The following is a 27,435-nucleotide window of genomic DNA, read 5'->3' on the forward strand; positions in this document are numbered from 1 at the left end:
GGAAATCATATTTATATTACTTTGAAAATTTGAGATGCATTTGAATAAAAATTTTGTTCAACAATGGTCAGATCAGCAATGAATTTCCAATTGAAGGCTCACCTAAATTTTGGCATGAAATTAGTTAAAAACAATTATATTTCATGTTCTAATTACCTTGGAACATTGGAACAAATTTTGTCTGATGCAGAAAAATTAAAGGTTTTTGTAGAAATTTTTAAATAATTTTTGCGAGCATTTTTTAATGTATTTTTTTTTAAATTTTTCCCTTTTCACATTATTGGATTTATGCCAAAATATTGATTAAAATTGGAGGAAACTAACAATTAAAAGAGTTAATTAATTAATTTGATTATAGAATACTGCATTGTCATCGGGTCTGAGGTCGCGTGTCAAATTTCAAAAGAATCCGATCGCAGGAAGTGGGCGAAATTTGAGCTACAAGATTCCGTTACAAGATACATACATACATACATACATACATACAGGTAAAGCTAATAAAAGCGTGTTAAAAAAATGTCTTTTTGTTGAAAATTTTATTATTTCATGCTATTTGAGGCACACTTTAAACTTTTCCGATTTAGCTTCAATGTTTTGCACACATCATTTTTTTGTCCTTTGGAACGAAATAAGGGTTAACTTTTTTCAAAGTTGAAAAATAAGGGCCGCCCTAGGTATATAGTAGAGGAACCCGCGTTGTTCTGTTCAAATTTTGTAAATTTAAAAGTTAAAAAACTCCAATAAACTATCAAGTGTTTGAACGTTTTGTTGAAAAAAATATGTAAAAAGAGATTGTTTTACAAATATAAGGTGTCCCAATGAGTTCACTAATTACAACTTGATTTATCTAATGCAGTTGTTTTCTCGCGCACTTGAAAGATCTTCATATATTGCATGGTTTATTCCTTCAACGACACTAAAAGGATAAAAATCTTTTTTAGATATTTAGTAAAAAAAAACCTAACTACCCAGTACATCTAGAACAAACGGGATATCCAGTTGCAACTTCCCACATATGAAAAATAACTATCGAAAAGCTACCGTTTAAAAATATAAGAAAGGTTAAAAATAGTTCCTTGAATAAGACAAAATCACTCTCCCATCCCCCGCACCTTCAATGTAAAATAAACATATTCTTCAAATAAAATAAATTGCATTAACTGTAGCTTTAAAATGTAAAATAATCCCGCAACACTACTGTTTTTCGCCTAAGTCGCTAAGCCACCACGCTTCTGCCGATTATTAATGAACTAAGCTCAACTCCGATCTGTTAGCGGTCCGATCTAGAGCCGCTGTATAATAGATAGGCCGACGCATCAGCTTAAGTTTAGCCAATTTGGATCGGATTTTTCATTGTTGCACTGCTAGGGTTACCACAGCAAAGTTTCGGATTTCGCCAAATTTGCCGTAAATAATATTTTATTTAATAAACAATTCACGTGCCGCTAATAATCGCTCACAGTGCACAATCAAAACGCTATAACTCGCCAGAAAAGACAACCACTCAAACACGCGCTCCGATCCAAAATGGCTAATCTTAAGCTGATGCGTCGTCTCGTATATATAGGGGCCTTAGTCCGATCTTTTGAACGAAGATTTTTAATGATAATCCCGTTTTCTAGCTGAGTATTTGTTTCACTTACTATCTTTCCTCGCGTACTTAAAGGGGGGGAGGGCACCAGGACTGTCGCCAAGAAAGGTATTGGTAACCCCCCCCCCCGGCCCGTTTTTCAGAACTGGGGTCACCAATTTCATTTTAGTGATGAAAAAAGAAAGCAGAAAAAAAAACCTTCGTGATCTTAAGAACATTAAGATCACGATAGAAGAATAAAGGTGTCAAAAAAGGTTTTTTTCTGCGAAATTTTGAAATTAAATACAATTTTTAAATATTATTTAGGAACATCCTAGGTTCTGCATTGTACTTTACCTCATAGGCATTTTTCAAGTTTCAATTTCGAAAAATGGCCAGGGAAAACGCCCCTCGGCCGCTTTTCCACACTAGCATTAGCAAAGATCGTCTATAGAATGCATTTTTAAGACCATATAAATTAGAAAAAACATATTCCTTGGGATTTTTGTGCTTATTTCTTTATAATTCTACGACAAAAGATTGAGCGTCCAGCAAATTGGGGGGTACGTGCCCTCCCTTCCCCCCCCCCCCCCGACGCTACGCCTATGCCTAGTTATATTTCTTATAGTAGTTTACTTTAAAATGTATCACATTGTCCAAAGTTGCTTTTAAGAAATGATGGCTTCCCTCTCTACGTTTTATCTATTCTCAAGACGTATGGAAATTTTCATCACAAAAAGCAGAGCTGACTTTCCTTTTATCCTTTGGAAACAGGCTAAATATTTATTTCAGTTCTCGCTCAACAATAGGTTAAAATATTAATCATCTAGGAGTTATAACCATCCAATGTTTAAATTATTTAATTAACAAAAATGTTTCCCATTCGGGTAGAATTACGGTAACCGGGTCGCGTTGGCGTATTTTTTCAAAAACTGCCAAATTTGGCACCTACTACTCAATATAAACAAAGTACTACAATGTAAACAAAGGAAATCATCCAATGACAGTTGACCCAAGGAAAAGCGGCGGAGCTTCGAATTGTGTTAGAAACTGAAGTGAAGAGAGGTCCAAGTGAATGATAGATGTGTGCACGAGAAATCGTCAGAACACTGAAAAATAAAATTAAAATCAGTTGGAGTTTAAAATGGTGCTGTAATGCACAAATGTTTTTGGCTCTGTAGTTTTCTGGTAGTTATAGCAAAATAAATGTCTTTTTTTTATGAAGAAAAGGTGAACTTCTTGGATTCCAGTACCACGCATTGATAAATGCAGTCCTGATAAAATAACTCATCGTTAGAATTTGAGTTTGTATTCAACATAATTTTGGCGTCCGTGACAGGACGGGTGCTTGGAACTTGTATAAGAAGATGGATTTAACTACATTGAAAGCTCAGAGAAAAGGACTGAGGGCGTCTTTTACCCTCAGTATGAAAAAAATTGAAGCTGAACTTTTGAAGGAAATTACTGGTTCGGATGAACTTTTAATTTTAAGAAATCAGATTTCTGACAAATTCAAGCGGCTAGATGATTGTCAGAGCATAATATCTGAGCTGTTGTTGAAAGATAAAAATGCCGAGGAGGCTTATTATGAAGATTGTGAAGAAGCAGAAAATTATCGGGACAAATTTATTGAAATTGGCTCTCTGCTTGATTTAAAATTTGAAAATGTTCAGCGTAATGGTAACATTAGTAAGCGCAACTTTAAGCTTCCGACGATAGAACTTAAAAAGTTTAACGGCGAAGCAAGAGAATTTTTAAATTTTTGGAGCCAATTCAAGAAAATCCATGAGGACAAGGGCATTGATAATGAAGATAAAATGCAGTATTTAATTCAATCGATGGAACCTGGTTCGAAGGCAGAAAGATTAGTGCTGAGTTTTCCTGCTACCGGAGAAAATTATAGTAGAGCAATACAGCAGTTAAAGGAAAGATTTGGCCGTGATGATCTGCTGGTGCAAGTGTATGTTCGAGATTTATTGAGACTAGTTATGAAAAATGCTGCCACAGGACGGGGGAAAGCTGATCTTCCATCCCTCTATGACGAATTGGAAGGAAAACTTCGTGCGTTGGAAACTCTTGGACGGACCAAAGAGAAGTATGGAGATTTCTTGACACCTTTGGTTGAGAGCTGTCTGCCGGAAGAAGTTTTAGTAACGTGGGAAAGAAGCCGTAACCATGATCTAACCGAAGATAAGAACTGTCGCACTTTAGAGCAGTTAATGAACTTTCTTCGCCAAGAAGTCAATGGAGAAGAAATGGTTCGCCTCGCAAGAACTGGCTTCGGCACGAACTCAAATTTGCGCAAACGAGAGCCCACAACTGAGAAGGAAAGCGACCTAGCGACAGCTGCAGCGTTAGTAAGTACTGAGAAAAAGGGTAAGCGATTTGAAAGTTGTATTTTTTGTGGAAAAAGTCATCCAAGTAAAAGATGTTTCATTGCAAAAAAGATGACTGTAAATGAAAAACAAAAAATATTGTTAAACTAGTATGTTGTGGCCATCACGAAACTTTCTTCTATATTTTTCCTTTTTCTGATCCCTCCCCATGCTTGACGAGGAAGCAATATTCCCAACAAAAACAAAATTACACATGCAAAAACTTGACGACTATCCCAATGTCTGAATTATTGCAAAAGCAAAGCAAAGAGCGAAAATTGAAAGTTATTTTAAAAGCCTTGCTTGAATTAATTACAAATATTTTATTTGTTAACAAACATAAGATGGCAACAGTTAAAAATTTTAAATCATTGAGATAATATTTCCGATCATTTCCATACAATTAAAATCACGAGAAATACGTAGACGACAATCTATTACGATTTATCTTTCTTATTGTTGCATTAATAAAAATATTTTTATTCGCAAAAAAAAAAAAAAAAAAAAAAAAAAAAAAAAAACACCTCTTGGAGCGATCGGCGTCAAAATAGAACCAAAGCCTGTTTACATATGGATTCACATATATTCCAAATTTCAACCAGAACGTAGCATTACTTCTTGAGATAGGGCACTCAAAATGGAAAAAAAGAACGGGTGATTGCGCTACCCCCCTTTTAGCTGTTGACACAAAACTAAAATCAGTTCTTATACCCACTAAGGGCTACTTGCCGATAAATTTTTCTTTCATTCCGTTCATTATTTCTTGAGATACAGCAGTCACAATTGACGACAAAAAACGTTCTACAGCTCAACCCCCGTTTGAGTTATTGACACCAAAATTGAATCAGCACCTGTTCCTGTTAATACCAACATATGGACCAAATTTTGTTTGATTCCGCCAGTAACTTCCTGAGGAATAGCAAGCACGCGTAACTCGAAAAACGTCCCATTGCTCCACCCCCCTTGGAGGAATTCGCGCCAAAAACTAATGGGCACAAGTTCACATAGGGGCACATATGTGTACTAAATTTCGTTCGATTTCATGCGGTAGTTTTTGTTGTAGAGCGGCCACAAAAAACTGGTCACACACAGACGTGACACACATACATACACACACACATACATACACACACACATACATACATACACACACACATACATACACACACACACACAGACAGACAGACATTTTCCAAAAATGGTCGAAATGGACTCAGCACACCTCAAAACGTTCGAATCCGTCAAAATTCGAAATTCGAAAATTTGCACGAATCCAATACTTTCTTCTATATATTAGATATAGAAGAAAGTAAAAAGGGCGTTTGTTTTATATGTTTTAATTCAAATCATATTAGTAAATATTGTAATGTAAAAAGAGAGTTAAAATGTAATGGTTGTGGAGAACCTCATTTTTATGTAATGTGTACAAAGCTAGAAGTCAAAAATTGTGAATCTAAAGATGTAGTAGTTTCTAAGTCTGAAAATTCTCTCTCTAACTTTGATAAAACTCAAACTGTATTTTTGCAAACGTTGTGTGTTCGGATTAAATGTAATAACCGAGAAAAAACAATTCGGGCTTTGGCAGATTCTGGTAGTCAAAGTAGTTATGTAAGTCAGAAAGTTTTGTCTGAGCTGAAAGCAACTCCACTCCGTGAAGAAACAGTGATTCACTCGTTATTTGGGGGGAAGGAAACGAACCCAAAACGGCATAAGATATTCACTGTTGAAGTGAGGGGTTTGAAAGGGTCTTTTGCTTGTAGTTTTGAAGCTCTTTCTGAAAGGAAAATTTGTAGTTTTATACCAAAAGTTAGCAATCCTTATATTTTGAATGAATTAAAGAAAAAGAATATTGAAGTTTCTGATTCCCTTTGTAAAATGAAAGAAATTGATCTTTTAATAGGGGCAGATGTTTTAGGAAAATTGCTGACGGGACGTTCAGTAGATTTAGAATCCGGCCTTACTGCCGTAGAAATGAAGCTTGGGTGGACTGTTATGGGTAAGCAGAAAACTAATGAGAAAGGTGATGTTTTCAAAACATTATCGATGCATGCTAAAAATATTCCTTTGAATGAATTGTGGGAACTTGAAAGTACAGGAATAACAGATCCCACTAGCAATGTTAATAAGAAAGCATGCATAGGAAAACATTTAACTGAATTTGAGGATAAATTGAAAATTCTTCCTTGTGGAAGATATGAAGTAGAGTTTCCTTGGGAGTATGATTTTTCGAACTTACCAGATAATAAGGATTTAGCCTGGAAAGGGAACGAAAAAATTATTAAGTCAAAATGTAGTAATTTGCTTGAGGATTACCAAAATGTATTCAAAGAATGGGAAAACTTGAATATTATTGAGCGCGTACCAGATTCGGAATTAGAGAATAAGTGCCACTATCTACCACATAGGCCTGTTATAAAAATAGATAGTAAGACCACAAAAGTTCGGCCTGTTTTTGATGCTTCAGCATCCCAGAGAGGTAAGCCTTCTTTGAATGAATGCTTGTTTAAAGGAATGAACCTCATTGAACTAATACCAGATATTGATAGATTGAGGTTGCATCTTATAGGGTTGAGTGTAAGCATTGAAAAGGCATACAGCCTTCCTGAATATGAGATTGCACAGAAGTTGGAAAGTTCTTTCTTTGTGGACAATTGTGTAACAGGGGTTCATAATACCGAAGAAGAAGCGAAGTTCATCGAACAATCGCAACTTATTATGTCAAAGGGATGTTTTAACTTGCGAGGGTTTGAAAGCAATGTAGCTTCTGAAAATGTTACGAAGCATTCAGGGGAAGCGTCTATTTTAGGAATTTTATGGAATTTGGATAATGACACTCTAAGGTGTAATATAAATATAGAAGCATTGACTTGTGAAACAAAAATTACAAAGCGTTTAATTTTATCTACAGTGCAAAAGATTTTTGATCCCATCGGCTTATTAAGCCCTACTACATTGCTTCCTAAACTGATACTGCAAGATGCTTGTAAGTTAAAACATTCCTGGGATTTAGAACTACCCCCTGATATTGTTTTTGAAATGTTTCAAGGAAATTGCATTGTCAAATAACGTAACTTTGCCATGCTACATAATAACCAATTCTACAACAGAACTGTATATATTTGTGGATGCTTGTAAAGAAGCTTACGTGGCGTGCGTCTACGATCGTTCAGTAGTGGAAATTGAAGTTGAAATATATCTCGTTAGGTCTAAAACTAGAGTAGATCCACTAAAATCACTGAGTATTCCTCGGTTAGAGCTTATCGCTTGCTGCATAGGTGCTAGACTTTTGCAAGAAAAATGGAAATTGACTCAGCCTGAGTTGTGGAAACATATTTCTGGAACAATGAATATAGCTAATGTATTGTCGCGAGAATTCAGCCCTAGACAATTCTTTGACTTTAAGCGGTGGGAATTACCGACCTGGCTGAAGTTGGCGCCAGAAAAGTGGCTATTAAGTGAAGTAGATTGGGGACCAAAAAAAGTAGGAGCGGAGAGAAAAATATTAAAAATTACCGCTATTGATCAGAATCAGGACGCACCGTTTTTGCCTCCAAAGTTGGTTCGTGTTGTTAATGACTTACTAAAACAAAGTCTTGGCAAATCTGTATTAAATTATGATGAGCTGAACACATTGATATGTGATTGTGAATTAGTAATTAATTCAAGGCCTCTAACATATGTGTCAGAAAACCTTCAGGAGTTGATTCCTCTCACACTTGCAATGTTGCTTATTGAAAACTGGAGTTCGGATGTTACAGATATTGATCATGTGGATTTGCAAAGTCTAAGAAAGAGAATAAGATATAGATATAAGCTGTTCAATGATTTAAGACAGCGTTTCAGGAAAGAATATTTAGGCCAATTAGATCAAAAACACAAAGAGAAGCTAACCCGAGAGCCAAGAGTTGGCGAAATTATTTTAATTGGCGACGATTATAAAAAAACGTATGTTTTGGCCTTTGGCGAAAATTATTGAAATGATTCTTGGGCGAGATAAAAGGGTTCGCGCTGTTTGGCTCAAAACTAAAAATGAGATTTTTGTTCATCCAGTGGAACGTGTTTACCCATTGGAGATACGTACTGATGATGAGGCGGTTGCAATTTCCGACAAAGCCATGAGTGTGATGGAATCAAATCCTAAGGAAGGTGTTCAGAAGACTTCTGTTGTTAAAAAGTGTTATCCTGATATTGTTCTGGAAAAATATACCAGATCTGGAAGGTGTGTGAAAGTACCAAAAAGACTGGATCTTTTAAATAATGAGTGTTACATGTTTGAGACCCTTCCCAGAGTCTCAAAGGGGGGAGGTATGTTAGAAACTGAAGTGAAGAGAGGTCCAAGTGAATGATAGATGTGTGCACGAGAAATCGTCAGAACACTGAAAAATAAAATTAAAATCAGTTGGAGTTTAAAATGGTGCTGTAATGCACAAATGTTTTTGGCTCTGTAGTTTTCTGGTAGTTATAGCAAAATAAATGTCTTTTTTTTATGAAGAAAAGGTGAACTTCTTGGATTCCAGTACCACGCATTGATAAATGCAGTCCTGATAAAATAACTCATCGTTAGAATTTGAGTTTGTATTCAACAAATTGCTCAAACTATCACCTTGGTAATTACAACTGTTTATTAACCTTTTCTTTCTCTAATCGCAACCGTAAAGAAAGAAAGAAAAAAGCATTAAAATTCTTTTTTCCTTTTTAAAATATTGTAAAATATGGAAAGAAACAGATGATTAAGCCTATTTTTTCTTTATATAGAGACAAATGAGAGGTAACTTTTTTTTAAGATGGTAACATAAACGTGGGAAGATAAAGCGCAGTATCTACAGAGATGAATTTTTGAGACATTAAATGAAACGTGTTTTGGATTCGATACGAACAATAGCAAAATGATGGAATTTGACCTTTTTTTTTTTCAGTGGAAAGCAAATAAGCAAGTTTGTACAAAAAAGCTAAAGTACAACGGCTGACAAAACTGAGAAAAAAAGAAATTAAATAAAAATTTGCCGATACTGCTTTTTATGTTCCCATTGCAGTGTAATATTAAACTCATTTTTTCCTTTAATTTGATGAATTTTTTAAATAAAAAAAATATTTAGAAGCGGAGGTGTAGGAAAATAAATAAAATATCATGATGTATGTGAACGAAAAGGTTCATGACGTATATGGTGTTACACTCTTTATCAACATGTTTAATTTCCTAAGGAACATTAAAATGAAACATAAATTTCTGCCGAAATTCAACAACAGTAAAAGTTGGATAGAATACTACATTAGTCTGAAATAATCTGAGAAAAAGCCATTAAAAATACTTACTGTTTAATTAAGACTTAAAACGATCTACTAAATAAGTTAAATCACATCAAAAGATCCTTTCAGAGAACTTTATCATAACTAAGATTATAATTCTAATTTACTGAATAAAAAATTACGATAATTAATAAATTTTAAATTTAAGATAGTACAATAAAACATAGAGGAAATAACTTACTGCGAACACATTCCAAAAAAGAATCCAAAAAGTATGAATAATTAATTTTTAAATCTATAAATAAAAAAAGTTAAAAGTGACAGACCTTTCGCGATATAAAATTTCATAAAATGTTTCGAAGATTTAAAAATGAAAAAACAGAATATGTTGCCAATTTTCAGAAAAAAATCACCTCTGAGAAAATTAAAAATATTATTCTATGGAATAATTCGCAACTCCAACGAACTATAGGGGGCACTGAAGTCACTGTCTAATGGCGGACTTAACAACTAAAACAAACGCACATGGTAACGAAGAAAATGCTAAAAGTGTTGTGATTTTTGTTCGTACGTATGATTTTTTCCCTTTATTCTTTTTTAAATTAATTTTCAAAGTCTTGTGGATATTCTGGCCTACGTAGAAAGAAATGAGAATTCAAGAAGCATTACTAAACGTCAAAGATTAATGCAAACTACGTAGTTCGTAGTTCTAAGCAGCCATTTCCACGATGTTGAATTCGATATTTATCAATTCTTGATAAAACTAAATAATAATTGTGGCCTGACAAGAATAACAATTAATGCTAGAAAATTCAATATGACATTACAAATTGTTATCGAAAGAAGATGATACTTTTTTGCCTTGCTTGGCTAGCGCTTATTGTTTTCCATTTGTAGCTGAGTTATTTCTCTCGAATTCCCGAATCGGTTAATTTAAAAAATTTCTGTTTCGATTTTTCTAATTTCTGAGTTACGATTTAATTGTGTCATGTTATGCAAATCATCAACAAAATTCTCACGGATATATGGTGGTAGTTTTCTTTTCAGTTGATTGACCATTATTTCTTTTCACTTATCGAATTCTGTAATCTTACTACCATTTTATTCCACTCATGATAAAAATTAAAAATGGTTTAACTAAAAACGCGAAATCTCGCCAAGGCTACTTTGCTCGCACTATACTAAAACTATAACCCTAAACAAATTTGGCGAAACCTTTCAGCTGAGAATAAAAGGAATAAAGTAAATTCTTTCTCGGTTATTCATTTTGTTCTACGATAATATATTCAAGAAAATATTTTGCATACTGTCCATTCCAACTAAATGCTGCTGTAAAATATGGTAAGTTTAATTAATTTAAGATTAAAAAAAACCCCATATTCTTACAAATTCATACAAAACAATAAAATTTTTTACCTTGTATAACGTTATCCAAGTTTGTTAATCCAGAGTTTTCGCTTTCACCATTTTAGTAGGAAATAAGGAAAACTAACATTATTTTGAGAAGCTCGAGAATACTACTAAGGGACGAATTAATTTCTGTAGCTGAAAGCAAACTAAGACACATCGATTGCGTTAATAAATACTCAGAACAAACTGCCTGTGTTTACGTCAACAGACACACGTGGAACGCAACGTGGCAATGTTTTAGTTTCATTTGCAGTTTTGTAAATCACCGCAAGGTAGCGCATTCGAGCGCTGGAGTTCCGAATAATAATAAAAAATATTGAACAAATAAATCACAATTTTGTAAAGGTGAATTCTGAAATGGTTGATTGGCCAAATGAATAGCAAATCAGCTTTGGTGTAGGGTTACCAAAATTGCTCCGTCGCCAAGGTAAGGTAGCGGATTGCCAGAATGAAATACTTATCGCCGCGACCCGGTTACCGTAATTCTACCCCCATTCGATCCAATGCGTCTCTAAACCATTCTCGGATCAACTTAATTACACACCAAAATTTTGATTAAAATCTGTCCAGCCGTTTAACAGCCTTATGATGATTACGAACACACGAACAGAAAAAATATAAATACAGTAGAACCTCCCTTAAGGGACATCCCCGAATAAGGGACACCTCTATTTAAGGGACAATTTTTCTGGTCCCAGTCCCTTTTAATAGGGACTTCCATGTATTTGCCTCTAAATAAGGGACACTCTATTTAAGGGACAGTCACAGAGAAAACAAAATTACAAAAAATTATGTACAAGTGCATAAGAAAGAGTGAATTTACTGGGATTCAAGTTTCACTTTTCCTTTAAAAATTAATTGAGGAGAGTTGGACATTAACATATGGTAAAGTAACAAGTATTATACGTTGTAAAAGTGTTGCTGAAAGTTACATGCATGATTTGCCCACCCAGATTATTAATCAAGTAGGCTCATGGCCAAAGGAGAGGGCACAGAAACTGACTAGCTTTTTATATTAAAATTGAAATGTGAACACTAATTGTAGTTCACAATGAGCAAATTCATGCAATAAATTACTTCGAAATAATTGCTTTATGTGGAAAAACTTTGGATTTACCAAATTTTTAACTCAATTATAATTAATAAAATAATAAAAAAAATTAAAAAATAATTAAGTGTGAATTTGATTTAGTTGTGTATGAAAAATGAAAAGTATTTGATCTTAGGTGTTAGTAATGTTTGTAAGTTCATAATAAAATTATACTGAGTAAACACACTGCATGTATAAACTAAAGTACCTCTGAAGAAGGGACACCTCTATTTAAGGGACATAATGTCGGGTCCCATTAGTGTCCCTTATTGAGAGGTTCTGCTGTATTAAGATGAAGATGACTCTTCAAGACAGATCAAAATCGGTCAACTACAAAATTTACAACTTAATATATTTTTTAAATTTATTGGAAAGGATAATTATTCAGGATTAATCTAAGGAATATTATAACTAATTCTACCAACGTATGGTTTCAATTTCAACTGTACGGTTACCAATGAACCGTCCAATATTTCTTTTGATGCATAGCATCAAATAAAAACTGACAATTCAAATTAAAGCTATTTTGAATCAAACTATCTCCTATTCGCAACTCCAACGAACTATAGGGGGCACTGCAGTCACTGTCTAATGGCGGAATTGAAAACTAAAACAAACGCATGTGGTAACGAAGAAAATGCTAAAAGTGTTGTGATTTTTGTTCGTATGTATGATTTTTTCGCTTTATTCATTTGAAAAGATTTTTCAAAGTCTTTTGGTTATTCTGACCCATATAGAAAGAGATTAGAAACCAAAAAGTATTACGAAAGTAAACAATTAATGCAGAACACACAGTAAGTTGTTCTGAAGCAGCCATTTTCACGATGTTGAATTCGGAATTCATAAATTTTTGGTTCGCTTCGAACGGCATTTTCATTTTGTACCGTTTTTTCTATACATTAGTACATATTAAGTTCAGTTTCGTGACATTTCCAGCATTTGTTGACATTTTTGTCACATAGTGCACATACGTGGCAGACTGTCAAGAGTAACGTTTAACACTAGATAATTTATTTCTATGACTATATGATTGGATATCCAAAGAAATCATGCATTTAATTCATTCGTCATGGAAATGATTTACCTGATATGCGAAATCTTGTCAAGATACATTATTCTTTCACACAATTTTAAAACCATGAGCCTATAAACAGATTTTTGGCGAACTTTTATTTTTTATTGTTCAAATTCTTAACGTTCTTTCTGGATTTTTCAATCTGTTCTGCGATAAATATTTTCAAGAAAATTTATTTGCATACTGTCTATTTCAGTAGGATACTGTAGTAACAAAGGTTATTTAAATCATTTATGTGGAATTAGGTTAAGGAAAAGTGTCCAGTCAATGTTGTTAAGTTCGTTTTTTTTTCCATCGAATTGAAAAACTGATTCAAATTCACTCAGAACAAAATAAATAAAATGTGTACTCACAGTTTATATATGGTGGTAGTTTTCTTTTCAGTTGATTGACCATTATTTCTTTTTGCTTATCGAATTCTGTAATCTTACTACCATTTTATTCCACTCATGATAAAAATTAAAAATGGTTTAACTAAAAATGCGAAAACTCGCCAAGGCTACTTTGCTTGCACAATACTAAAACTACATAACCCTAAACAAATTTGGCGAAACCTTTCAGCTGAGAATAAAAGGAATAAAGTAAATTCTTTCTCGGTTAAACATTTTTCATTTTGTTCTACGATAATAAATTCAAGAAAATATTTTGCATACTGTCCATTCCAACTAAATGCTGCTGTAAAATATGATTAGTTAAATTAATTTAAGATTAAAAAAACTCATATTCTTACAAATTCATACAAAACAATAAAAAAATTTACCTGGTATTACGTTATCCAATTTTGTTAATCCAGACTTTTCTTGTTTACGCTTCCACCATTTAATACTTTTTTGAAAGAAATAAGAAAAACTAACATTATTTTGAGAAGCTCGAGAATACTACTAAGGGACGAATTAATTTCTGTAGCTGAAAGCAAACTAAGACACATCGATTGCGTTAATAAATACTCAGAACAAACTGCCTGTGTTTACGTCAACAGACACACGTGATGCGCAACGTGGCAATGTTTTAGGTGCAGACGCAGTTTTATAAATCACCGCAAGGTAGCGTATTCGAGCGCTGGAGTTCCGAATCATGCTACGTGATTTGTTTTGTCCCGATTAGTCCTCTATAAGACTCCAGTCCTCTATGTAGTTAACCTGCTTAATACATGCCCCTTTAAAGGGAACCAAAATTTTTCTACAGAAAGGCATATCACAATCATAGTAGGAAATTTTCACTAAAAAAAGCAGAGTTGAATTTTTTATTATCCTTTGGCAATGGTTTAAATATTTACTTCTGTTCACGCTCAACAATAGGCTAAAATAAATATTCATCGTTTGGGTGATATAAAGAGCCGCTATATACAGGCCGACGCATCAGCTTAAGTTCAGCCATTTTGGATCTGATTTTTCATTGTTGGGGAGCTAGGGTTACCAGAGCAAAGTTTCGGGTTTTGCCAAATTTGCCAAAAATAATACATTATTTAACAAACAATTTACTTGCCGCTAATAATTGCTCGCAGTGGAAAATCACCAAACGCGATAACATGCCAGAAAAGACAACCACTCAAACACGCGCTCCGATCCAAAATGGCTGAACTTAAGCTGATGCGTCGGCTCGTATGTACAGAGTGTTTCTGAACTCTTGGGCAAAACTTTAAGGGGTGATAGTACATATAAGGACGAGCAATATAATGGTAAAAATAAGGGTCCCAAACGTCTTCCGAAGGTGATAGGCGCCATTTAAGTTTAGAGTCCAAAATTTCAAACGATCATAAAAAAACAGAAAAATTGGTCGATTCGTTTGCGGCTTTCACTAAAATTATTCTTTTTATCATTATTTTCTTGAAGATAAATTTTGAAGATGTAGTTTAAAAAATACCGATAGAGGGAGCTTTAAACTTTGGAGCAACGAACAACAATTTTTTACCGCTATTTTTGAATCTCATTAAATGTTTTATAATGCTTGGACTTAAACTTAAATTTTCAGCTTAAAATCAGAATCATGGGAGTGATTAAGTCGCGCAAACTGAACTGTGTTCAGAAGTTGAAATACACTCTGTCAGAAAAAAAAAATACATTCACCCAGAGGGGAATGAGCGATCTTCACGAAACTTCAACCGGAAGTAGTCAAGCCTCCTCTAGCAGCTATACAAGATAAAACACGACGTGGTATGGGTGAAATAGTTTACCTATAACCACTCGGACTAAATCGGGATTCATCGTTGAAGATAACACGTCTACTATGTGTCACAACCCAGTTAATCAAGTGCAGCAAAAATCCAATCGACAAAAATCCAATTCATCGCAATGGTCGCCGATTCGAGATACCAGCGTCTTCCAGTCTGCCCCGGATTGTTTTTCTTGATACCATCAGTTTCTTGCAAGGTGTTAAGTGGCATGGAACTAATGTTAGCAACCTTGTTGATACGGTAGTGGTCGCTCTTATGATTTGCGATTTCTGTTTTCAGAGTGCCTTAACGGACCGCAATGGAGTGATTCATTTATTTTCGCCTAGACTAAGCTACTTCCATATCGCTCCGACCGAGGTGACGGCAGATAGCCCGCACACCCAACCTGTTTCTCTGAGACCTACTGTACGTCCCTTTAAAAAATACAACAATTGTTCGTATACCTCTAAAAGGTCGTCCTAGTCACAATAGCGTCCTTACAACTCGACAGTTTCGTTTGAAGTGCTCTTTGACATAAGCATTCCCACTTTCAATCGTGCCTATCTGCGCATCTTGTATACGCATAGCGCGCTTATCCTTTCCTCACTAAAGACGAAATTTAAGTTATCTCTTCCCAAACTACATTCCTGCCCATTTTGTTGGTTGCAGCTCAATTCATTCTTGACGCACACATTTTTTTGTGTCAAAGTGCAACTTCTGATCACAGTTCAGTTTGCGCTGATTCAATTTGCGCGATTTTATGATTCTGATTTTGAGCTGAAAAATTAAGTTTAAGTCCAAGCATTAGAAACCATTTAATGAGATTCAAAAAGAGCGGTAAAAATTTGTGGCTCGTTGTGTGCTCGTCTAAAGTCTAAAGCATCCTTTATCGGCATTTTTAAACTACTTCTTCTAAATTTATTTTCAGGAAAATACTGATTAAAAAATAATTTTTGGGAAAACCGCAACCGAAACGACTAATTTTTCCGTTTTTTATGATCATTTGAAATTTTAGACACTAAACTTTAATAGCACCTATCTCCTTCCGCAGACGTATGGAATCCTTATTTTTACCGTTATATTGTTCGTCCTGATCTGCACTGTTACCCCTTAAAGTTTTTCATAAGAGTTCAAAAAAAAAAAAAAAAAACCCTGTATATCGCTAAGGCCTCCAAATATTTTGTTCAAAAAGACTTTTTATGCTTTATTATAATGAAAATAAATACTTAGCCCAAGAAAAATCATACACGACAAAATGTCGCTCCCTTCCATGAGAAAACGAGCTGCATCACGTGTGCATCACATGACTTTCTTTCACTCCAGTTTAATGTCCTTTTCCCATTATTGGGAATTTTAATGTGATTCAATAGTTTACTCTCTAAATACCACCAACAATGGCCTAATTAAAACCAAATTTAAAAAAAACCGCCAAATTTGTCGCCAAGTTGGTGACCAAAAGACTGGCGATGTATCGCCAAGTGGTCGCCAAATTGTAACACCACTTGAGTTTACTTTGAAATTAACAATGATTTTCCCCCAAAAAAGGGGCAAAATACCCCTTTAGAAACACCCGAATACAACCAAAAGGGGAGGTGCACAACTAGACCCCACTAGGAGTCTACGTACTAAATTTCAACTTCCTAGGACATACCGTTCTTGAGTTATGCGACATACACACGCACATATGTATATACAGACGTCATGAGAAAACTCGTCGTAAATGACTCGGGAATTGTCAAAATTGATATTTCGCGGGTCTATACGTTCTTAGGCACTTATCCATGGGGCTCGAGTCAAAAAAAAAAAAAAATTAACATTCATTTGCGGGTGAGCAAAATGGAAATTAAGGTCGATTTTTGAGTGAAAATTTTTTCACGAAAACAATATTTCCTTTTTGTAAAAGGAAGTAAAAAGGGAATCATCCGGCATAGAAAACCCTCCACCAAAAAAAAACCGTTTCCTGATATACAAATACGTTTATGTAATAGTTTTTCACGCCACGTGTAAAGTTCCCCTTTTTTTTCCTTTTAGAATTAAGGATTGTTTCAGTTTCCCCTCAAGCTCTTTGTCTTGCTTTTTTTTTAAATTCCTATTAATAAAAACGTTTTTCTACTTGTAAATGATGATTTTTTTTAAAAAATGTCAACGAAAAAAAAGAATTACTTTTTTTAAAATCAGTCGAAATGCTGCCGCCTTGGCTGTTGCGACCCTGGCGAGAACCTCTCCTGCCAACCCCTTGGTACGCTACTGTGGCCAACATATTATGCTGATTATTATAATTATCATTAATTTTATTGGTGAAGCCTAGTGTTGTATTAAAATACATAATATTTTAAATCAAGTGATATAAATTTGAAGTTCTGTCTGTCATTTGTTTCAGTTGAATTAAATATTTCTTTATGTTCCTCAGCATTAGTTTACTAACTATTGTTTTTATTATTTTATCTGTACAAACTAGATTGTGGAAAAATAGCTGCAGGCCTACACAAACAATAAAGGACCGAACCGCCACTGCATGAGAGTCATAGAAGTGAGTCCGATACTCCGGTTTTAAGCTGAAAAGTGGTAACAAACCCTTAGTGAAAAAAGATCGTTTTTTAATTTTTTCCATTCTAAGGTTAGGGGAGGGAAAAATCACGCCTAAGAGTCTCACAACTTGATCCTTATGTTCATGATTTTGACAATATCACCAGGCCCGATTTAGAAATTTTAGAACTGGAGGCGCAATAAACCTTTGGGGCCCCCCTTATATTACCCAATCGAAAAACGTGCTCAATCGTACATTTTTTTGTCATTTCAGAGGTTCCTATCCTCCAAAAGCAATAGTGTAACGTCCCCCCAAAAAAATTAATTAAAAAAAATCCCCCCCCCCTTTAAACAAAAGCAGTAGATTGCTGATTTTTTCGGGTAGACTCAATTGATAATTGTCTCACTCTGAACTCATTTACCTTGTTGAACTAGAGCCAGCACTAACAGTAAAATTTTAAGCATACTCTTGAATAAAAAATATTTAGAAAAAATTTATAATGCAAAACAATTTAAAACATCAAAAAATGTAAAAAAAAGTTTTCCGTTTTCGGTGCCCCTAAGCTGGGCTTCTTGGGCTTACATCAGGCCCTGCTTGCTTAGCACCCCTCTAGTCCCCCAGAAGAATGTCAATGATTAATATAATTAATGCTCAGGGCCCGATTAAGGTATCAGGGGGCTTTGGCCATATGCTTTTTCAGGGTTCTTGTGTTGTCAACCCTTACAATTTTAGCCAATGGCGAAAACAGCTTTAGCTATTGTTTTTTTGAGCAATCACATTGCTTATTGTTCTCATTTGACTGTTTTGAATTCCTATGATTTTATTTTCACCCCGCCACCCTCTCCAGCATCACCGTCGACCGGCTCCTCACGATGCTGCTCCTATAGCGAAAACCGTCTCCAGGTTGCATCCATATCCTACACACACGCCCATACATACACAACTACACACACACCCATACATACACAACTACACACACACACGCGCGCACACACACATACACACACAAACACATACACACACGCATATATACAGACACCTACACATACACACACACATACACACAACTACACACACATTCATGACTGCACACAGACACAAACACAAATGCCTACACACACATACACATATCCCGCTCCCACGCACACAAACACTCATACACACAACTACCCACACACTCATGCCTGCACACAGACACACACACACACATAAACACATACACACACAAACACATATACACAAGCATACACAGGGCCGGACTGGACTCCTCAGAGGGGCGCAAACCTTAGGACTTCAGAGGGGCGCATGATATCTGTGCACTTATTAACCAATTGTAGACTCTGTTACTAATTACAAAACTTCTTGCATACGTGTTCACACGAGAGGTGCATTTAAACTTTTATTCGGGCGTTTTGCGGGGTATTTTCGGGGAAGGGGAGTCGTCGTCCTTGTGTGTGTGTGGGATTATAATATTTTGCCTGCTATCTTTTTTTTCTTTGATTGACCTGAAAAGAGGGAATGGTATTAGGAGAGTAGTGTAGGGTTTTCCTTTAAGTGAGATATGTATGATTTAAAATTTAGGGTTTTCTCCTAACAAGGACGCAACAAGAATTTTCTTTAGAGGGAACACATGAAAATAAAACGAAAGATAAAAAGATTCAGATCTAATAGGGAAGGAGAAGAAAGGAAAGGGTGAGGTCCGGGGGTGCTCCCCCGGAAAAAATTTTGACACTTGTAGTTTTAAAAACGCAATTTTAGACTTTCTTTGCTGATGTTAGGGAAAAAAAGGTACATTGGTCTCAGCGGATATTCTAGAAATTGAAGCCTTAAAAGAACGATTAAAGGCCAGATTTACTGAATTAGGGTAATGGAATGGAGCTTCAAGGGCTGGCCCCAATCGATTAAAAACAAAACAAAAAAAAAATCGAAATCAATTTTTTCTCTCCTTTTAAATTTTCGAAATTAAAATTAAAGAAACTCATTTGTCGACAAACTTTGAAGATTTTATGGAAAGGAGGTTCTGGAGCTTTTCCCTGGAAAAGGCAAGAAGGTAAGTGTAGTGTAAAGAACCTATTTTTTTTTTTTTTTTTTTTTTTTTAATGCATCGATTTCCAAAGTGTGTTCCGTGGAACACTAGGGTTCCGCCACGAATTAGTTATTGAAAAATATATTTTCTACAGTAAATTAATAAAAAAATTAAAGAAAAAATAACATCAAGGATTTAAAATGCCACGACAGATTGTAGTTGTAGTCGTCATTGTGTTTCACATCGCCATGCCAGCATGACAAAGGAAATTCCTTCTGATTTGAAGCAAATTCTTCCTTCAGCATTAACAGTATTTTTAACAAGTTTCATGCCCTCCAGTTAAGACTATTCAGCTATATTTATATTATTCATATTAGAGATATGAGTAGTTAACACAAATAACTACTTTCCCAGACAGAAATATGCTTGCTTTCCACAGGAATATTATTTTTATGAGATTGAATGAACTTCCTGACGAACTGAAGCTTTTTTTAACTGGAACAAAAAACATCAGTATCTGTAAGCTTTCAATGTTTTTCCCCGCGGAGCGATAGGGATAACAAATATGTACCGAATTTCGTCCGATTCTATGCTTTACGCTTTGAGTTGGAGTGCCCACAATAAATCGGTCAAATACATGCAGATGCAGACGCACGGACAGATTCGAAAAATACTCAAAGTAGGTTGGACACAACTTAAAACTGGCTAATATGTCAAATTATGAAAAATTTCTCGAAACCGAGTTTTTCTTCTATATAAGTAATTATGATAGCGAATGATTATTACTTTTCATTTGACTTTCAGATCGTTAGCATTTCGTCTTAGGGATTCCTTGAAGTGTAAGTGGGGTTCCGTAGGTCCGTAGCTGAAAAAGTTTGGGAACTGCTGTATTAGGGGAAGGCGGCTCGGGGACCTTTGCTTGTCGCGATTGTAATACAGTGGACGCCGGTTAATTGAATCAGTGGTTAATTGAATCAACCGCTTTAATGAATCATATTGTCAAAAACAGAATAAAATCCAGTTTTGTTGAATTAGCCGCTTTATGGAATCAAAACTGTTTAGAGCAAACGTGATTCATATAAGCGGCGGTCACTGTACTAGAGCCAGTAATTTTTCGAAATTAAAGCTCCAAAAAAGCAGTTTTTAGCGATTTTCGAACTTGCTGGGTATTTGGAGCCTCCCCTGGAAATTGAGAAATTGAAGATTTGGACATGAAATTTCAGATGCTACATAATGCTTTCGGTGTGGAAGGGGGGGTCCGGAGGAGTAGCATTTTGAAGACTTACTTATTTTCAGACGAACTAGGAAAAAAAGAATGTAATGTGGGTTTTGAGGGGGGTAATTAACTGAATAAGCTGTAACTATTAAATATATTTCATTCAAAGATTTCTTCCAAAGAAATTAAGATTTTCCTCTTACCGTATTATTATTATTATTATTTTTACTTTAAAATCACTTTGTTTTCCCAATACGTGTTCTTTGCTTCTCTTCAATAATAAAGAATAAATCTGAAAAACATTCAACTCAGCTTTTTGGGGAGGGGCACCCTTCAGGTTGCGCCACTGACCTCCAACCAAAATTTCTTTAATAATTGCATAGAAATTTTGCTAAAGGAACCTGTAAAGCTTTTATGACGTTTCTAATTTAACTGATTACATTTCATTGACTTTCTTGCTCTTTTTGAACGAATTAAAATATTATTGTTTACCGATACTTGATAATATTAAATATTTCATTATAATAAAAGGAAAAAGGTTTTTTGTTTTGGATTTAAAATTATATTTAAAAATTGTGATTACCGTATCATAGTGTACAAGAAATTGCTCTTTTGGTCAACATTATTACCACATCCCAAGCTAAAGTAACATGACTAAATATATAAATAAAAACGTAATATAATGTTATCTGAAAATAACGGAAAAATCTATAAATAATTGTGAATAAATTTTACGAAATAAGAAAATGAACTGAAGTCAATAATAGCGATTGTGGAATCAGATAAGGGAAGATATGAATTAACAATACATGTACATAATGATGCCTCTTAAAAAGGAAACATTTTCCTCAAAAAAGTAAAAGGTAATAAATATAAAGTTTAAAGGATTAATTTAATAAATATTCTCACACTGATAAAAGTAGTCTCATTTCTTGACTACCTTCCCACAGTCAATAACTTTTTCATTGTAAATTGCAAGAAATTTCTGTTGTCTCAAAATGTATTTTTAATAAGTCTTCTCAAAACTCAAGATGGCAAAAACGGATCCTTCAAGAAACTATTCGCTTATTGTATAAAAAATATCCCTGAAGACCTGAAAAATGAGGGAAGAGGCAGGCCCTAATTTACGTAACCGCACGCCGCAGTACGGGGGGGGGGGCAGAGCACACCACAGAGGGCCTCCTTTACCCTCAAATCAGCGTGACTCCGGGCTCTTCGCCTCTGACTCCTCAAACCTGGAAAAAAGACATTTTTGTCGCGATAACGTGAAATGAAATAACTGAAGGGGATATCTAAAAACGCAACAGAGCGCTTAGAAACTGACTAACAATTACAGGTACGGGATGTTTGTCTTAATTCTAGATTGAAAGAGCTCTCTTATCTGAAAATGTTTTTTTAATGTCTCAAAATATCTGTTTAAATTTAAGTAATTTTAAAATTAACGATCGCAAAAACGGGCCTCTCAAAATCTATTCTTTTAAAGACCTGAAAAAAGAAGGTAAGAGGGTGGGGGGGGAGCCACAATTTGGCTGCAGGGCGCTTTAAAATGACAGAAGGGCGCAATTGGGCGTTTAAAAATTAACGATTACAGGTACGAGGTGTTTGTCTGCATAAGGGAAAAATGTCTACAGGGCTTTTTAGAAGACAAAACGGCGCAACAAGATGTTGAACGAAAGAAACAAGTTTTGAAAAGGAAGGCAAAATAATTCGAGGCACCTCAGTAATTAGCTAAAAGGCTTTTATTGCCGTAAAACTTTTGCCTGAAGAATTTTGAGGTGCCAGGATTAGAGAGTAGAAAAATCGACAGTTAAAGAAGAAAAATATTTTTTAAGAAGAAATTTTTTTTTTTGCAAATAACCTTTTTGAACAAAAAAAAAAAAAAAATACGGCGTAGGGGCGCACCGGCCATGTGGCCGGTTGCCCGGTGGGCCAGTCCGGGCCTGAGCATACATACAGACACACAAACACATACACACATTCATTGCCTGCACACGACACAGACACAAGCACATTCACACACATACACACGTTCATGCCTGCACACAGACACAAACACATATACCTACACACACATACACATACCCCGCCTCCACGCACACAAACACTCATACACACAACTATCCATCACACACTCATGCCTGCACATAGACACAAACACACAGCCTACCCACACATACACATACCCCTTACACACAAACCCACATACCCACGCCCCCTCCCACACACAAACACACGCGCCTACATACACACACACACACACTCGTGATTGTGAAAAACATAATTTGAATTCAAGATGAGAATATTCAAATTATCATTTTTTTTTAAAGCCATTTGGAGCCTCTTAAAAGAAGGGACCCTAGACCACGGTCTAAGTTGGCCTATTCAGTTATCAGGCCCTGGTAATGCTACATGTCCCTCCAAAAAAAAAAAAAAAAATATGTCTATGAAACTGTCGAAAACTGAAAAGATTGGGCTGCACTAGAGTCCCTAGGGACTCTAGGCTGCACCATTTCTAAAAAGTAGGGCATTGAGTAAAATGGTGGTCAAATTTGGATTCAGTGGGTCCTTTTACTAAAGAATGAGAAAGAATGGTGTTATAAGCATTTTAAAGGGTCTCCCCCCTCCCTCCCCTTCCGTGCAGTGTAATTATATAGTTTCTTGTACATTAGTGCAGTTTTAGATGCTTGGTGTTTGTGTATTTGCATACAGTTCCTGTTTATGTGCTGCCTGATTGAACCCTGGTTAGTCGTCACTGAGCCCGGTTTAACCAGTAAACCCATTCGAACACTACCTTTGTTGCCATTAACATGTAACATGAAGTGAAATGAAATGATACATCCGCACGCCGCACGCGTTGTTTGTTTTTATTTCCCGCGTCATGGATTTGTATTGTTTTGATTTGATCTATGATTAGATTTTATTGTCAGTAGTGCTGTGCCGATAGTGTGGAATGCAAATCCTTTTTCCAAGATTATCACTGTGGAAGGAGTTTTCTTTCAATTTTCTTTTCCTGCATTTAACGTGATTTCAAGTTATTCATTATGGCGAAAGAACTTATTTCTTTCGTTGAGACTACTGTAAATTCAGAATCATCTTTTTTAAATCACATTAGTCAAGAAATTTGGAAAAATCCCGAGTTGAAATTTGAAGAAACTTTTGCTCATGATTTGTTAGTCAAAGTGCTAAAAGAAAAAAGATTTACGGTTCAGGAACATTATGTAATGCCCACAGCGTTCCGAGCAGAGTTTCAATCCAAAGGTAACTATTGAAAAATAAATATTTAAAACAGTTTTAGTGTAAAATGTTCTATGATATATATAAATTTACTTTTAAGTTCTTTTTTTGAATTCAAAGCGGAGTAAACCTGCCTATAACCAACTGCAGTAATGGCTGTATGAAACTTGATTTCAATGATGTTACAAAACATTTTGCTGCAGTAAAACTGATTAGTAATATCAAACAATTGATTAAACCACTTACTTGAATTGTTTAACTGAAATAAACTAAATCTGAGAAGAAACTTTAAAACTATGTGTACTAATAGAATAGGTAGTTAAACTTGCATGTTTGCATTTGTTGATGGAAAGTAGAGTAGCAAAGGCCCCCGAATTCTACAAGGTCACTGTCCAATTATGTGATATGTTGTGAAAAACTATAGTTAATGAATTTTACACAGCATATTGTTTTATTCTTTGGATTTTACTTGCCAATGCCTTTTATAGCTGTTGTCGTCTATGACAAAGTATGTGTTTGAAATTATGCAAGAGTAGTAGCTGCAAACCTAACCTGGCAGAGTCATAATGCTTTGATTATGATCTGCACAACCTTCGCAATGGTGATAAATTTGCTGTGCCCCAACTATAGTTATATTAGTTACACAAGAGTTTCTTTACTTTACTGATCATTAACCCTACAATATGCTCTTTCAGGTTTTGTAATTATGTCTTTTTTTTTTTTTAGTGCCAGGACCTACAGTTGTGGTAATATGTGAGTATGATGCTCTTCCAAGGATTGGCCATGCTTGTGGCCATAACTTAATTGCAGAATCTGGTTTAGGAGCAGGGCTTGCTATAAAAACTGCAATGGAGAAAAATCCTAACATCCCAGGAAAGGTAGGTAGCACATAACTTAATTTTGTCATTTTACTATCTATATTATGAGAAATATTTCTTATTAAATCAAAATAAAATTATTCATGTTTCTGGGTGTCTTTTAAAAAAAAATTTCCCCTGCTGTATATGTATATTTTAAGGTTGAAAATTAAAGAACTGGAAACCAAACAAAAATGGTACCGGATGTGACACACTTCAGGGTTTTGATTGGGGGGGGGGGGGGGAGCATGTGATCAGGATGTTTGATAACTGGAACTCAAGAGATAGTGTCCTTGCTAGAAAAATTCCAAAAGTAAATCTCTGAAAGAAGTTGTGTGTTTTGAGTCCATTTTAATAATTAAATAAGAACATTATTTTATTATATTTTTTTATTAAGTCTTGGAACTGAAGCATATATAACTGCAAAAGTTCCCTTTCCAATTTTTGAGCTCATACATTTTTTTCCTTTGGGATTTTTCCTTGCAATACTTTAGGTTGGAAAATAACCTGAGACAGTCGAAGAGTTACAAGATAGTATCCTACCTAATTGGTTTAAACAAAGCAGGACAAGTTATTGTAACTCATACCTTTCTGCAGTTAATTTTTATTTATTTATTTTGGAGATACTTCCTTCGCAGCAATATGCTTCAATTATAGTTGTACATTAAAAATCTTGACACTTGGAAGTAATACTCTACTCAAACTTACAATAAAACACATTAATTAGCTTTAAGGTGCACACACAAACACAAGTTAAATAAAAAAGACAGATGAGAGTTTTAGATAAAATTTACTATAATCGAGTCATTTTACAGTACTTTGACATTTATGTAGAGTCCGTAACATGACCTTTTTTAACACGCTTTTATTAGCTTCACCTGTATGTATGTATGTATGTATCTTGTAACGGAATCTTGCGGCTCAAATTTTGCCCACTTCCTGGGATCGGATTCTTTTTTAATTTGGCACGCGACCTCAGACCGGATGACAATGCAATATTCTATAATCAAATTGATTAATTAACTCTTTTAATTGTTAGTTTCCTCCAGTTTTAATAAATATTTTGGCATAAATCCAACAATGTAAAAAAGGAAAAATTTTAAAAATACATTAAAAAATGCTTGCAAAATTAATTTAAAAATATCTACAAAAACCTTTAATTTTTCTGCATCAGACGAAATTTGTTCCAGGGGCATTCCACGGTATTTTTGACATTTATGTAGAGTCCACGTGACCTTTTTTGCCATAACTTTTTAATTTACTGTTTGATTAGCACATTATTTTATTTTGATCTTTTCCTACCAACACACCAGCTCAAATTAAAATAATTTGCAAATCAAACGGTAAATTAAACAGTTATGGCAAAAAAAGGTAATGTTACGGACTCTACATACCGTGGAATGCCCCTCCAATGTTCCAAGGTAATTAGAACATGAACTATAATTGTTTTTAACTAATTTCATGCCAAAATTTAGGTGAGCCTTCAATTGGATATTCATTGCTGATCAGACCACTGTTGAACAAAACTTTTATTCAAATGCATCTCAAATTTTCAAAGTAATGTAGATATGATATCCGCATACATACATTGATGACTGAGATGGATTAGCTGGATTAGACAATTACTCCACAGGCAATTTATCAGAGAGGTTGAATGTTTTATGGTTCAGCTATTACACTTTAAGGGATACAGTTGCTCTTTTTGGAGTTCGAGAGACCACATTTCGAATGCCACCCCCGAGCCCTTTAGTCTTTTTTTTTGGGCAAATTTCAGGAATATAAAAGATTTTAAACAATGTTGAAATGAATATTTTTTCGTAAAACAAGTTAAACTAAAAAGAAGAAAATAAAATAATAGTTTAAAAAACTAAAAAAACACGCTTTTGTAGCAAAATGAACTAAAAAGTGAAAAATAATCTTTGGATGATAGTAGTTGACCAATCACTTAATTTTAATGTAATACAAAAAAGCATGGGGGGCTTCTTATCAGTTGTCTTGAATTTCTTCCATTTGTTGTCCATGCAAAAATGTAAATAGACAGCACCCCACGGTTTTTTTTATATTATATTAAAATAAAGTGATTGGTCAACTACTATTATCCAAAGATTATTTTTCACTTTTTAGTTCATTTTGCTACGAAAGCATGTTTTTTAGTTTATAATTGAGTGAATTCACAGTATTTTTGACATTTATGTAAAGTCCGTAACATGACCTTTTTTGCCATAACTTTTTAATTTACTTTTTCATTAGCATATTATTTTATTTTGAACTTCTCCTACCAACACACCAACACAAATTAAAATAATTTGCAAATCAAACGGTAAATTAAAAAGTTATGGCAAAAAAAGGTCACATTACAGACTCTACATAAATGTCAAAAATACCGTTAAATGCCACCAATTACTTATTTTCTTTAACTAGTCGTAAATTCCGTAATAATACCAAATCTTATAAATTTTCAAAAAAAAAAAAAAATTATTGAGTGAGAATTAAAATTTTAGGCATTAAAAAAAAACCTATTTGCAAATTAAATTTATTACTTGTATACATTAATATGATGCATCCATCGATATATATCTAATTTCAAGGAAGTGCACTGGTTTGGAAACAAAATATGTTGATTAAATTGACATTACACATATTATTATTTAATTTT

General features: G+C 34.6%; 2 protein-coding genes across 2 annotated transcripts in view; both read left to right on the forward strand.

The window, feature by feature from the left end:
- The first annotated feature begins 2,937 nt into the window (after positions 1-2,937).
- Positions 2,938-20,284, forward strand: LOC129230334 (uncharacterized). The gene is made up of 3 exons (XM_054864732.1): positions 2,938-3,946; positions 19,461-19,496; positions 20,277-20,284. Exons 1-3 carry the CDS (start codon positions 2,938-2,940, stop codon positions 20,282-20,284), a joined length of 1,053 nt encoding a protein of 350 aa, XP_054720707.1.
- Positions 20,285-23,607: 3,323 nt separating this feature from the next.
- LOC129229341 (xaa-Arg dipeptidase-like) overlaps positions 23,608-27,435 on the forward strand; it is a 16,377-nt gene continuing 12,549 nt past the window's right edge. The window contains exons 1-2 of the mRNA XM_054863632.1: positions 23,608-23,946; positions 24,649-24,800. Coding sequence (XP_054719607.1) covers positions 23,730-23,946; positions 24,649-24,800 — 369 coding nt within the window. The 5' untranslated portion in view covers positions 23,608-23,729. The remainder of the gene's footprint in view (positions 23,947-24,648; positions 24,801-27,435) is intronic.

The sequence above is a fragment of the Uloborus diversus genome, chromosome 9 (assembly GCF_026930045.1).
Source record: "Uloborus diversus isolate 005 chromosome 9, Udiv.v.3.1, whole genome shotgun sequence".
NCBI classification, from domain to species: Eukaryota; Metazoa; Arthropoda; class Arachnida; order Araneae; family Uloboridae; genus Uloborus; species Uloborus diversus.

Excerpts from the sequence above, each read along its gene's own strand:
- LOC129230334 (XM_054864732.1), top strand. The coding sequence starts at position 2,938 with ATGGATTTAACTACATTGAAAGCTCAGAGAAAAGGACTGAGGGCGTCT. Across the intron at positions 3,947-19,460 it reads AGTAAGTACTGAGAAAAAGG|GAGGTTCTGGAGCTTTTCCC; the intron begins GTAAGCGATTTG and ends TTTTATGGAAAG.